This window comes from Nipponia nippon, unplaced genomic scaffold (assembly GCF_047370975.1).
Source record: "Nipponia nippon isolate SJK-2023a ecotype South Korea unplaced genomic scaffold, ASM4737097v1 scaffold_8, whole genome shotgun sequence".
In the NCBI taxonomy this organism is placed as follows: domain Eukaryota; kingdom Metazoa; phylum Chordata; class Aves; order Pelecaniformes; family Threskiornithidae; genus Nipponia; species Nipponia nippon.
In genome coordinates this window covers 1,415,188-1,429,060 of record NW_028262402.1, presented here as the reverse complement: position 1 = coordinate 1,429,060, position 13,873 = coordinate 1,415,188, and the positions used below count along the sequence as shown (strand labels likewise).

The following is a 13,873-nucleotide window of genomic DNA, read 5'->3' as shown; positions in this document are numbered from 1 at the left end:
AATCTGTCTGGCTTTTGTTGTATTGGTAACCTCAGTCACTTAAGGGCTATTCCACATAGTTGCTTGGATTCCAGAAGGAACGGGAATGTTGTGGTTTTTCAAGCAAACACGACCAATGGCATGCTTGCTTGCATCCCTGTGGGGACAAAAGGGAGGGTTAAGCTGTTCAAAGTGAATTTTTCAGTTTTGCCCCCCTTTTTTTGCCTAAACTAATAGCAACTTTGTGGATGGGGTGCCATTCCCATTTATCATGGACTGAGGTTTGTAAGAATATTGATTGCAGCATCTCCTATCTCTGCTCTAGAGTAACTGCTCTGGTGATTTTCCCTTGGCTTAAGAGGGAGGAGGGGGAAGATGATGATTAGTAGATACAGGGTTTGTACATCTTTAATTAGGAAATAGATCTTGCCTAGACTGGCTCTTAGAGCTCTGAGAAGTACTCTTTTAAACAGCTATTTCTGTAGGTAGCAGTGCACATGACTAGTCCTGCTCTGCTAGCCTTGTCTGAAACTGTTAAAATGACTAGTTACCCCCTTTTGTCCTAATGGGGTAATTCCTTCTGGGTGGCAGAAGGGAAAAGGTGAAGCATGAACTGGCCAAGCTGGCTGCAAGAGAAGTTCAAATTTACAGGTGCCTCAGCAGTGAGTGTTGGCTGACTTCCCGCTTAGCATTTTTAATAATAACTTTGCATCAACTGAGTTACAAAAAATTACTAGTTGTTTCCTTGTGAAGACTGAAGAAGTAAGTTGCCCACTCTTGCAGACCCAGAACTGCTTATTTTTAAGGTATATTCTTAAAAAGACTAACTTCTGTGGTTGTTTTTAAATTGTGTATCACCTTAGTGGAGAGATCTTGGCTTGTGGATGTAGTGCAAGACAAGGATAGCATCTTTTGCTCTCTATTCTGAGAATACTCTGTCAGTAAAATGTTTACTGCTTGTGAAACTCACTCAGATAGTTCAATGCTTTTCACTTAAATTGTGCAGTTCAAAGTTTTAATTTTTTTTATTAAACCACCAACCAGACCCCCCAAACTGATCTAAAAGCAAAGCTTACTTTTGTTCTAACACGAGAATTTAACAGATTGCTATAGAGGATTTTGAGGAGTCTTTGCAAGTGAAAAGGGGGATGAAATACCTTCTGTGGTGGCCTTCCTGTCTGTTAGCCCACACTGTTGTCTGCCTGCTGCTTGAGGATATCAGAAGCTTTGCACTAGTCCTTGACAACTATGATGCTTTTGTGTATATCCTTTTCATGCTAATAATAGGTCAACTGATGAATTGGATTTACTTAATCAGGGTTATATTCATGGTTGCATGACAGCGTTTATCTTGCATGCCTCTTGCTTGTCCAAAAGTTGAATTTTATCTGACCCTGCCAGCTGCTGCAGAGCAAGTGGTCTTTGTTTGTAAAAGCTACTCCCTAAATACTGTAAAATAGGACCAAGTAAGTTGGAAAATCTGACTTCAGACTGAATTAGCACTTAAGCTGTATCATTTGCAGTTTTTTGCAGGCTGGGGAGGGAAGGAACAAGAGGGTTCCTGTCACATCTGTCTTTTCTATTGCCCATAGAACGTGTTGAAGAAGAGAGACCAAGTTCAAGCGGAGTATGAAGCAAAACTGGAAGCAGTAGCCTTGAAAAAAGAAGACCGTCCAAAGGTTAGCACTTAAAACTACTCTACAAAACCAGCTTGCACTACCTGAGAAGAACGGAGAAACAGAACTTGCTCTGTCTGGGTCTGACAGCTTCTTTGCAGTATAAGGAATTTCTTGCAGAACAGAAGTTTTTTTGGCAAGCTGGTGTGAAATAAAGAGCTAGGTATGAACATATATAACCTGTCTGGCAACTTCTGTGCTACTGATCTCCCACCATTCAGAGCAGGATGGCTCTGACCTGTGTAACACTCGAACAACATCCAGCAATCAGTTGGAATGTTTAGTGGCAGGGACTGAAGCAGTGGTAGAACAGTCCCTGGTGATTTAGCAGTATGTCAGCTAGCTGAGTTAACAGTCCTAGCCCTGGCACTGCTGAACTGTATTGTAGGATACCTCTTTTGACTGTGGAAGACTATGTTTTGCCCCTTCTGCTACGGAGGTCTTCCTGTGTGATGCTGAACAGACACAGCAGATGTCACTGGGAGACAGGTTTTGGCTGGGCTTCATGCAGAGCAGAGCTGTAAACGGGCGTGCTTGTGCTGCCACCTGCTTTCTGCATGAAGCAATGTGCAAAAGCCCTACCTTAAATCCTTGCAACTTTAACCAACAATGACAACAGGTTTTGTTCCCTTCCTCTGCTTGGGGTTTTTTGGTTCCCCTTCCTCTTTGTGTTAATTAGTAATGGATGACTTTCCAGTATTAGGACTAGTGTACAATATTCTGACGGGAGGTTCACATAATGTCTTTAAGAAGCTGAAGAGGACAGAGCATAGAAACGCAAACTGGTATTTTTCTGGTCTGGTGTCTGTCGCGGGCTCTACAAATAGTGGTGTCTTAGGTATCTTGTGGTGCTCTTGTATTTTGGTCTTTTGCCTGCCCCACTGCTGGCTAGTGTGGTATGTACTCTTAATTCCTCAGGGCAGCTTTGTATAAGCATGTATTGTAACAAGTTGGGTGTAGGATAGAGGGAACTAAATTTAGCATATCCAGCAAGCCAATTGAGGTTTTTAGGCAGTTGACTCTATCAAGACCTTGATGCAGTGGAACTGCTGAACTTTGCTAATCTCTCACCTACTAAAAAGCTTTTGCGTCTCACCTCTCAGTGGGATTATTGTGTAAAGCACAGCACTTAAATAGCTGTCTTAAGAATTTTTTGAATACTTATGTCTCCTCTCCAGAGTATAAGCATATCTTTTGGCAACTCCTTGTACCTTTTTTCCTAACATGAGTCTTTTGTGTCATTTACAAGACGAAGTTGAGCAAACTGATAGAACTCCGTGCATGTTCATAAAATACTAGCTCACATTTTTCAGATCCTTTCCACCTGGAGGGCATGTCCTTGTCTGTAAGAGCTGGTAGCTCAGAGCTGTGGCTAGCAGCACATCTTATATTCAGTGAGGTCTCCTGGTTATGACTTGCTGGAAACTAAAAGCAGACAGAGGATCATGAGCTGGGTTACGCAGTGAACAGCATTTCTGTTCCTTTTGGCACATTTAACTGATTTGGCAGAAATTATGTTAAAAAAAAGAAAACCAAAACAACAAAACCAAAAACCTTAAGGGAAAAATGACCTACTTTTGGGTCACAAAATAAGGGCCTATCATTACTTGTTAATCTTCCACTGGAGAGCATTCTGGGACTCGCTGTACACATAATCAGATGGGCTTCACACAGCTCCATTGGTGTCATTAGGTTGTTCTCGCATTGAGATGATCAGCTTAGAACTCAGTGGCTTATAAACACAGAAGGCTTGTAGGGCTATTGTAAATGTCTGTCAGCAAATACTGCTCAGAATGCTGAAGTTTACACCAAAAGCGGAGTGTGTGTGTGGTGTTTTTTAACACTAGCGTAACACTATTAGTGTGGAGTCTGCAGCCTTTCTGTTTCTAACAAGGACAGTGGTGAAGTGCTTCTTACCCATTTCTGACCCACGCTGGAGCTGGTTTTGCAGTAATCCAACCAAAGTAGTGAAGGGCAGGCATTGTTTCCTTTTGGTGAGATGAAGTCTACCTCTGATGACCTAACTTATTCCATCTGCCTGAAGGCTTTGCAGTGTGGTGGTCTTTGGGAACAGTAAATATGGCAGTGCAGAACTTGAAGGTGACCATATGTATTTACGGGGGGGGGGGGGAAGGCTTCTAACAGTATATGTCTCCAGGGAACTAGGAAGGTAGGAATATTGTATACAGATATTAGTCGCCCAATAAATGTGGGATTCATTGTGCCATTTATTACTTGGTAATGATGCTGCAGAGGAGTTCTAAAAAAGTGGACATGCTAAAAAAGTAGACATGCTTGTGCTGCAAGCAATGCCATCTGTACTTGACCACGCTAAATTCTAGAGGCATACTTAGACCCCGGTCCCTTCAAGAATTATGTGAAGAGGAATAGATATAGGTGCAGAACTTCATATCATATAATGAGGTGACCAGACTCCTGAATATACAATTTTATGCCCAGGTCCTGCCTGCATATACATCTGTTCTCAGATTAAATTGACTCACTGAAATCGTGATGGGCCCTTCTAGAGCATATTGGAGTTTGAGCCAGTTGTCACTTGGTTTTGGATTTGGTTGGGGTTTTTTTGGGTTTTTTTGAGCTATTCAAGTAGTTGAGAGCAGCCATCAGTAAGAAAGTAGCAACTTCCCCCAAAGTCCAATCTTCTTTCTTCTCAGTTCCTAGTTGCTAGCTAATATTTAATATCTCCACTGGTAAAAGGAGATAAAAGCATCAGCATTGATGTTTCAACTCATGTACAAATTTTATGTTAGAACTATAACCTCTCTCTTCACTAATGTTGCACTAGATATAGGTGCTTAAAAGCTGTTAATTAACTTAAAATTTTGTATCAGCTACTGAGTTGCAACTTGTCTTCTGGGAAGCTGCAGTTTTGGAAGGAAAGGTATTTACACTCCTGAACAGGACTGGTGTGTGTGCAGGCACTGCTTTCGTGATGCCTGTGGAAACTTAGCCGGAGTTCATTGCTGTTGTTCCTTAATTAGAGCATACATGATCCATTTGGTGACCACAGGGTTGTCCCTGTAGCTCTGAACTCGTACAGCCCTCTCAGCCTGTCCTGCAGGAGAACTGGCTGCGAGAAGGAACAGATCATTTTTATTTTTTTTTTTTCATAGCTTCATTGTGGTTTCAGATCCTGGCAGAAGCAGCAGGAAGCTGGTGAGTGCTTAGAAACTAACTTAATTGGATTGGGAAATCTTACGCGGTTTTGCTTCCAGACTTCATGACTCTTTCTCTTGATAGCCTAGCCTTTACCGTTAAGATAGCAGAGTAAATATGACGCAAGGCATACTTGCCTTGAGGGGAGCATCTTCCAAACCTTCCAGCAACTGGCTTCGTAGTTCTTGTCTGAAGCTTATGAGAGATCTTTGTCTGGAGCAGAAGTATAATGCTCTGAGAGGGTGGGGGAAATGTGTAGCTACTGAACCCCCAAGCTGCCTGTAGTGTAAATCCAGTTGTGTGAATAAAGGGGTACTCAAATCCCATGAGTATGAGGGAGGTGCTTCCTGTGTTCCAAACAGCTTTATCCGAGAACATGTGAAGGATGTAGGACCTTCTCTGAGTATTAGTCGATCTAATACTTCAGTGCTCAGCCCTAATCCGCATCCTGGAGAAGAACAAGAGTTGATATGTTTCTGCCTAAATCGTGTACCTTGCCAAACTGCAAGGTGGTAGCATACCTCTAACTTCCTATATTGCTACTGATGAAAAGCGTCTTACACAGTCTGTTCACTCTCTTCCTTTGTGCCCCTCAAAGAGAAAGGGAATTTCCTGGAAGTATCAAGTGTGAGAGGAGCCACTACAGGCTTCTGCAAATGTTCTACGTTCTACCTTTTGCCTTTGTGCAAGCCACAGCTTCTAGAGCAGAAGTTCACTTCTCGCATTGGTGCTAGACCTCAGGGCTTTCCTCTTCTGAGGTCATGGGCTTGGTCTGCATGTCCTTACAGGCTTCCCATCTGTGTGGACCATGCAGTACAAGAAGGGAGAGAAAGGTGTTAATGGCTTTGCTGCTTGAAGAAACATTTGTAAGTTGTTCCTGTAGTTGCCTGGTGGTATACATGATATTAGTTATATAAGCAAAGAACACCAACTTATTTGGCCTAAAGTGCATCTACCTTGGGCTGGTGACTACTGTCATAATCCATTTAAATCTCTGCCTAGGCTTGCAATAGGCTGTCCTTCAGGATTTCTCCCATTGCTTATGTGTGATTATGTGTCCAGTGTTGAGCCCAAAGGCCCATGAGCCAATCCACAGTGATGATCATCCGTGCTTTGCACTTAGATTTTTTTTCAAGCAGCCTGTAAGGTTAAAAGTGGAAGCTAGAGGCTTAGGAATTGTATTCTGCAGCCATAGCTGCTCACTGCTGTTTGTATGCTGCGGTTGAGAGATAACACTGAGGTCTCTTATCTGGCACTTCGGACAAACCTAAATGTTTGTTGTTTCATACGCACTAGTGTGAATCAGGAAATGCCTAGTGCAACTGTAAATGGGGAGGAGGAGAGAAAGCTTGCTCTGGAGCTGTAGTCAAGCTGCTCAGTTTGAGAACTAGGAACTGAGCCTAGGCACCCAGCACTTACACCAAATGGTTTTCCTCTTCATGTGGCTCTAGCAAGCTCTTCCTCAGTCTGCCTCCCTATCTGGCATGGAGATGGGCAAACACAACCTCAAACAGCAGCGAACAAATTAAGCAATCCCATCTCCTCACTAATATAGAATTGGGGCTTTTCTCCCTGCAGCCATAACTGAGTTTATTCAAGGTAACTAACTGGACTGTTAACTTACCCTTTCCTCTGTAGCTTTGCTCAGTGAGGTTTGAGCTAATTCAGCATTCTAGCACTCTCGGTGACAGTTTCAGTCTTCATTTCTTTTGCTGCAGGTACCCACAGATGTTGAGAAATGTCAAGACCGAGTAGAATGTTTCAATGCTGACCTGAAAGCAGATATGGAGAGATGGCAGAACAACAAAAGACAAGACTTTAGGCAGCTACTCATGGGGATGGCAGATAAAAACATCCAGTACTACGAGAAGGTATGTGGCACTGCTGGAGCACTGGCAGGAATATGAGTAGTTCATTTTCCTCTGAGGTGGTGATAATTCTTCAGGAAATCTTCATGCTGTCTTGAAGAAAAGAATCTTGGACATCTAAATCAGTTCTCTAGTGCTGTGGAAGCTGCTCTTTGTCAGCAGCTTAGTGTAATCTATTGAGTTGCTGGTCATGCTCAAGTGATCTGCATGAGACTAGCAGTCTTCTGCAAGGCAGCCCTGTAACAGCATTTCATCCTGGATGCTTGTCTGTCTTGCATTCTTGAATTGAGCAAATTACTGAGCAGCAGTAATACTGATGAAGACGACCAAAATTGCGTGTTCTAGTAATATTACCAGACTAAAAAAATCTGATTCTGCCTTTTATGAACCAAACTACACGGGTTAATGTACATCAATGGATCCATATACAGATTACACCTGGTATGCATAAATTATTCTAATCTCCGTCCCCTTGTGCATAGTTCTGTCCTGTGTGTGCTAGTCCTGGAAATACCTAGTCAGGTGCCTCTGCCCTTTTTCAGTTGGTGCATGTATACCTGAGATTCAATGTCAGATTATTTTTTTGAAGTGAAAAGGCCTTGACGTTTAACTGCTTATGCTGCCAATCTAGTTTTCCTTCATGCTGGAACAGTGCTGCCCAGTGCAGTGGTTGATATGTTAAACACTATTAGGCTTTATGCATGGTGACATACTTCATCTTCTTGCCTATTGCTTTTTTCCACATCTACTTTACAAACTTCTTCCTGTGCTACGTTACCTCTCCACGTAATATTAATATGCACTTCCTTTGCTCCTTCCAATACCTGTCTTGTCAGTAATTCATAACTAGTCACACAAAACTTCCTTCACCCTGGTCCCTTCTCTCTTCTAGGACTGCTGTGGAGGGGAGGGTATTAAAGACTCCCCTGAACACCCAGCAGTGCCTCTGCAATTAACAGTTAAATCTGTACATCTTAGTTTTGCTCTTAGCTACACCAAGGAAGGTTTTTGGTAGGAAAGCATCTAATCGCTTCAGGATACACAGCTAGAAATACTCAATTCACCTGCAGTACGGTCAGCAAGGTTAGAAGGAAGATGCTTGACAACAGTGACTTGTGGATATCAGAGCTGGTGATGAGTTTGCCCATTCCCGGTGTTTAATAACCTGTATTCTACAGTCTGTATTTGTCCAGTTTTATTTCTGGACTGTACATGGTTGAAAGACAGTAACGATACACAGCACAAGGACTGGAGTAAGTGTATGTGTCTGGGGAAATGACTCCAAAGCCTGGAGTGACTTTCTAATAACCCAGAAGCTAGACTCCACTTTTATTTTACTATACCAGGCACTACCAGTTCATCACGTATTGGAGTCAAGTCCCAGAGGTGTACCAGAGTACACTGTGTTTCTGAACTACCTTCCCTAAATGCATGGGTTTTTCAAGAAAGTTTGCTGGAGCTAGTCTGTAATAACTGATACTGTGTCCAAATCAGCCCTCTCCCACAGTCACACCACAAAGATACAAATTTCTACTAGAAACAGTTTGTCTGCCTAGGTGAAAGCTGTGGCGTTCTTCAGTTTAGAAGAATCTAGCTTGATATTTGGAAATCCTGGGTATTCTGATGATTTTTAATGGCTTGGGCCAGTTGATGACTGTAGAAAGCTTTGTTTTCTCGGTTTGGAAAATGCAGCTATTCTTTCTGAACGCTTTCTTGCTGTTCGAGATTCTGTGGTTTTTTTTCCCTCTTCTGTAATAATCTATAAAGACCTGGCTAGCCTTTCTTGAACTTGCATTCTGTTGGTCTGGAAGCGTTGGCCAAAAGTTACAAGAACTGATGTACAATCCATTTTTTAAATCTGTGTTTCTTTCTTCAGTGCCTTACGGCGTGGGAATCAATTATACCACTATTGCAAGACAAGCCAGAGACCAAATAAGAAGTACCTTCATGGACAGTCTAGCACTTCTGTGCTCAGTACCACTAGACATACTGGAACTGTATTAAGGACTCCTTTTGTCAAGTTAACTGAAATGCCAGCTGCACTTAGGCTGGAAGAGACACTCTGATAACTATTCAAATTTTTTTTCCTTACTTTCTGTGTTTAAACTGGGGTATGTTTCATCTTTTTGAGTTATCTTGAATGGTTCCTTCTTTATCCTATGGAGTGATTGGGGGTTCATAGTGAAGTGCATGGGGATCTTGATAAAACTTACCTCTCTAGTCTGGAAGGAACTAATGAGTGGAACACTAAAAAGATGAAAATAAAACTCTACTGCAAGGTGCCAAATGACATCTTTATTACCATTCTGTTTTGTTTGCTAAAAAAAAATAAAAAATTTATTCCTATGATACAGTACTCCCTAACCAATCCTTATTCCTTTTTTTCAATGGACAGGGAAAGGCTGGAAATTAGTATTTTCTGGTTTGCTACCACCTATATGCTCCCTCTGGATAAAATGGTTTCTGGAGACTTTTCTATGTGGGAGTTGGGTTGGTCTTAGACAGAACATACCAACATCACCTGCAGATAGCCTGTGATGCAAGCATGAACTGTGGTTTTTGTGAGTGTGGCATGCTGTTGGTTCATACTGAGTATCTTTATTTACCTTGGTGATTATGAAGTAATGTCAGTTGGCTGAAGTGTACTTGTGACTGACTTGGGGATCAAAATCAGCCTAGCTGCAGGAGTGAGTTGAACAGCGGCCTTTCAAGGCTTATGGGAATGGTGGAAGCAAGTATGAGTCTTCAGTGTATTTTTTCTAAAGTTAGCTCTGGAAGTTGCATGGTAGAATTCTCTTGGTCCAAGCTTTAAATGTTGTGGTTTTTTGTTGTTGTTTTGTTGGTTTTTTTTTCTCTGAACTAGAGCCACTTTGGGCTTGGTCACTTAAGGTGCCTGCTGTAGTAAAGGCAGAACTCTGCTTTCTCTCCCCACGTTTTTTTGCAGCAGCCAAAAGCCAAAAAGTGTCAAATGCTTGCTTACATCAAGCATCGTTGTGTGTGAAACTTGCCTTAAACAGATCGGTGGGGGTAGATGGGTACCCCATTAGGTACACATAGTGTTAATACTTGTCTCTACTGAACCACATGGCAAGTCTTTTAAGACTACTTTTGGTACAGATCTATTTTCTTAGTAGTTTTTATTGGCCTTCAGAAATATAACTGCTTCTGCAAGTCCCTTTTTTCCCTTTTTCTTGCAGTCAAACCTCAAGTAAATGCCTGCTTGGTGTTAATGGCCTTAGGAATGCTGCCGTGATTCCCAGGGTCCCAGAGTCTTGGTTTAACAGCATACAGATAAATCCTTTTTAACCATCCTAAGTGAGGGGGCTTGGGGTTAATATCAGTGTAATATTGGGATTTGGGGGAATAAATAACTTTGGGCGCTTACTGCTAAACTTGAGTGATTACTTGATCTCAGGCAACAGTCTTGCGAAGAATCTGAGCGCTAATTGAGTATGTGCAACTTCTGTGTTCTTCTGTGATGACCGACCAGATACCAGTCTGGTTTGGACTTTATCCCTTCATAAACAGCAAGTATACCTGAAGCTCCCCTACTCAGCTTGGTGGCTTTATAGCAACTGTCAAGATGAGTTATTGCAACAATGTGGTAGCTGTCAGGCTAATGAGATGATGCTCTCTGAGTGCAAAAGTCAAGCTTAAGACATTTTAAGAGGTCTTCCTTTTTGACTCATCCTCCATTGACAGCTCTGTGGAACTAGACAAACTATGCTTTTCGGTTTAAACTCACAGTTTATCAATATACACTTATTTGGTGTAGATGAGAACTCTGCTTTAATTCCTGTTAGGTCCAGAATGATGAACTACTCTTGTTGTGCAAGGGAAGTGCTTAAGGGGGTCATCTTGAAGAAGTAACCAAGTGTTTTCCTCAATTTTTCCCTTCTAAAGTAAGCAGTTGCATAACACTTAACAGTCTGACCTTCAGGGTTACAGTCTTCCCTATTTCTCACAAGCAGAGATCAACATGCTTTTTCGAGCTGGGTCCTGTGTGGGAAGTGGAATTTTGTAGTTGACTCTGAAACGTCACTGAGAATCAAGCAAAATGTAATTTGAACTAATATTTGGACAGTCTTCCCTTCACCTTATCAAAAAATAGTGCAAGATGAGTAGAAAGGATGGTGTTTTTTTTCCTACAGGTGAGTAGGTTTTGTCTGATGCCTTACAACACTAAGGTCCTGTTCCCTCTTAGTTTTATGTCAAACTGAAGTGGGTGTTGCTTCTGGGGAATTTAGCAATTGACATCACAGCTGGTCATCAGAAGCATAACGGACAGTGGGGAGTCGTACGTGAAGTTCAAATCAACGTGTAACTGTTGAGGCTGGAGCTGTTGAAGATCAGCTTAAATTTTCTTTAATTTGATGCCATTGATTCTGCAGCATAGTTTTTAAACTAGGCCTCAACCAAAGCATGTTTTGATTTCAGATAAATCCCTTTCTGGCTAAGCAGTTAAAAGGCAGGCGTGCTTTTCACTTCTCTGTTGGAGTATGTGGCTCTGTGGCACCCACACGTTGATTTGGAGGAGAGATTGGAACATGCATCTTAGGCTTTGGCCACTAATAGGATTTCTTATATGGCCTGAAAAACCAAAACCTCTTAAGCCCCTACAGGGGAAGTAAAACTTAACATTCAAAAGAGGAGTCCTCTGCAAGAATTGCTGCAGTGTAGGAAGGATGTGTAGTGGTGGGTCTCTCAGCTCATATGGGCTATGGAGGAATCTCTTTATAAAGAGCTATTGTAAATCACAAGGTAATTGTGGGAGAGGCTGTGAGGTGTGTGGAAGATCCTGACTGTGAGGTCTGGGGCAGCAGTGCCTAACGGGAGAACTACAGAATAGCAGGAAACTCCTGTAGGATGTAAAGTGACACTTGTAAATAGTGCACTTACTTAACTGTTCTTAGTGCGAGGCTGAGATCTGAACAGTTGGTGAAACTCTGACATGTTATCCTGAAATGCGTACAGGATAGGAGTCTCTCCTTTGGATGGCCCAAAGTGTGAAAAGTAAAAAGTGTTGGTAAAGGGAAGCAGGAGTAGTGCAGGAGCTTCATCTTTGAGTAACTTCTTGAGCCTTCAGTCACTTAAGGTCACCCTCTGCACACGCACTAAAATGGCATCAAAAGTAGTTGCACCCTTTCTATAAGCCTATGTAGCATGTGGATCCTTCAACAGTCCTTAAATTAGCCCAGTTTTCCTTGTAATCCATAGCCGGACCAAGTTCCCTCTTAGAGGATGCATAATTCGCTGCTGTCCTGGTTACTTCTGTGTAATTTCTGGGATGTTTGTTTCCTCTCTGAATGGGCACCAGCACAATAAAGCAAGCACTGAGATCTTGTTTCATGCTCGGTAATGAAGTGTGCATTGTTCATCTGTATCCTTACCAGGTTGTGACTCTTGCAATAAACATAGATGTTGAAACATCATGGCTTTTTCAGGTATCCATTGAAAAATGAAAAGGTAATAGGTGTAGCCCTAAAGACACGAATCCTTCTCATGAGAGTTGTATCAAAGAATAAACTATGGATTCTTCACTGAAATCTGTTTGGGTTTTTGTCACACTGTGCTATCCTTGTGCTACGGATAGAGTAGTAGGGTAAGTGGTAGAAAGAAATATCTGCAAAGCATGAGCGGCAGAGACACAGTCCTGTGGAGGTACTGTGAGGTAGCTTTGCAGCAGTGGCTCTGCATAGCCTGTTCTGATGCATATTGCTTCAGGTGTTGGTCCTGCAGATGTCAAGGTACAAAAGGATTCCCTCCCAGCCCACCAGGGACTGTTCAGTGTTTTAACAGGAGCCATGCTTTTGTTAGAACTTGCACAATTTAACTGAGTATGATTAATGTTGCAGACTGTTTAAAATTCTGGTGCTTATAACCACTGAGCAAAATTGCATAGATTAAACTAGCTCCTTAGATGTTCAGCCTTCTTAAATTCTGAAGGTAGGACAGTCTTTCCCTTGGTATATTAACTTTTACTACAACAACCAATAGATAGGGAAAATGGGGTCTTTTTTTAATGTAGGGAACTTGCTATTACTTGCCAGATTTTTTTTTTTTTTTTGTAAAGTAAAACTGGGGATCACAGGAATAAACTTGCCTTCTGGCAGCGTGAATGTTGCATTTTAAACTTTTTGGGAGTGCTGTTTAACCAGTTTTACAGAATAAAATGGCAATGCTTAATTCTGTGCTTAGCACTTTGAAGTCTTGCTGGGGTATCTGACTTGTACAAGTACTCAGTAATGAAATGGGCAAGTTTTAAGGTTGCATGGCTAAGGCACACTACTTGTGCAGAAAATAATGCACTTTCCAAAAAGGCATAAGTAGATCGCCTTTATGTAAGTGGCATTCTAAAACGTTAAAGGCTAGTCGCTGTTCTAGACTCTACTTTGAAGGCCTCAGTGCTCTATGCTTTGAAGCTAAACCATTTCCTTAACTCTGCTGCTGAGATATGTATCCATACCTTCAGAGCAGGCAGCAGGTTGGAGCCAGTGCCACATTCCCACTGCACAAGGAGACAGATTGCAGAGGGACAGTCTTACAATAGCAAACAGCCAAAGGGCTTTTGTCTTCAGTATATAAAAATAAAGCAGCACCGTCCTTGGTCTCTTTTCCTCTGTGCCTGCATCCTTCTGTCTCTCCTGAAGGTTTGGAGAGTTGGGCCATGCAGGTGAAGGCAAGCTGGCTGTGAGCAGAGGTGGATCTCATCCCTCTCCTTGTTGAAGGTGTCAGTACTGGGGACCAAAACTGTGCTGGCTCATTGCCCAACCTCTTCAGCTTTCAACCTCTGTAAACTCACTCACCGGAACTAAAGTCACTGTTCATACCATTAAAAAACAAAATAAAAGCTATGAAAAGATTTGTCTCTGTGTGAATTAGCTAGTAAACAATGTAAAAATGGGAAGGATGCTTTTGTTTCCTGCACTCGACCAAATCTGGCATCTGTGCTCTTGTTCGAATTCGCAGGCTATGAAATGTTGTCTTGACTTCTGGTGCTGGCATGTTTCTATACCCTTTCATATATCTCTGTATAAATATACTTTGTGCATTGTTTACTATGGAGCTAGTATTGGAGAAAAACACTTTGAGGTAAAACTGTAATTCTCTATTAGTGTGTACATTTTTTTAAAATGCACTGTTTGTTTACCTCAATTAATTTAATGGAATGGA

General features: G+C 41.9%; 1 protein-coding gene across 1 annotated transcript in view; it reads left to right on the top strand.

The window, feature by feature from the left end:
* The window catches only part of SNX30 (sorting nexin family member 30), a 51,657-nt gene extending 37,793 nt beyond the window's left edge, over positions 1–13,864 (top strand). The window contains exons 7-9 of the mRNA XM_087742475.1: positions 1,572–1,658; positions 6,551–6,703; positions 8,577–13,864. Of these exons, the coding sequence (XP_087598601.1) occupies positions 1,572–1,658; positions 6,551–6,703; positions 8,577–8,636 (300 nt within the window). The 3' untranslated portion in view covers positions 8,637–13,864. The remainder of the gene's footprint in view (positions 1–1,571; positions 1,659–6,550; positions 6,704–8,576) is intronic.
* Positions 13,865–13,873: the final 9 nt, after the last annotated feature.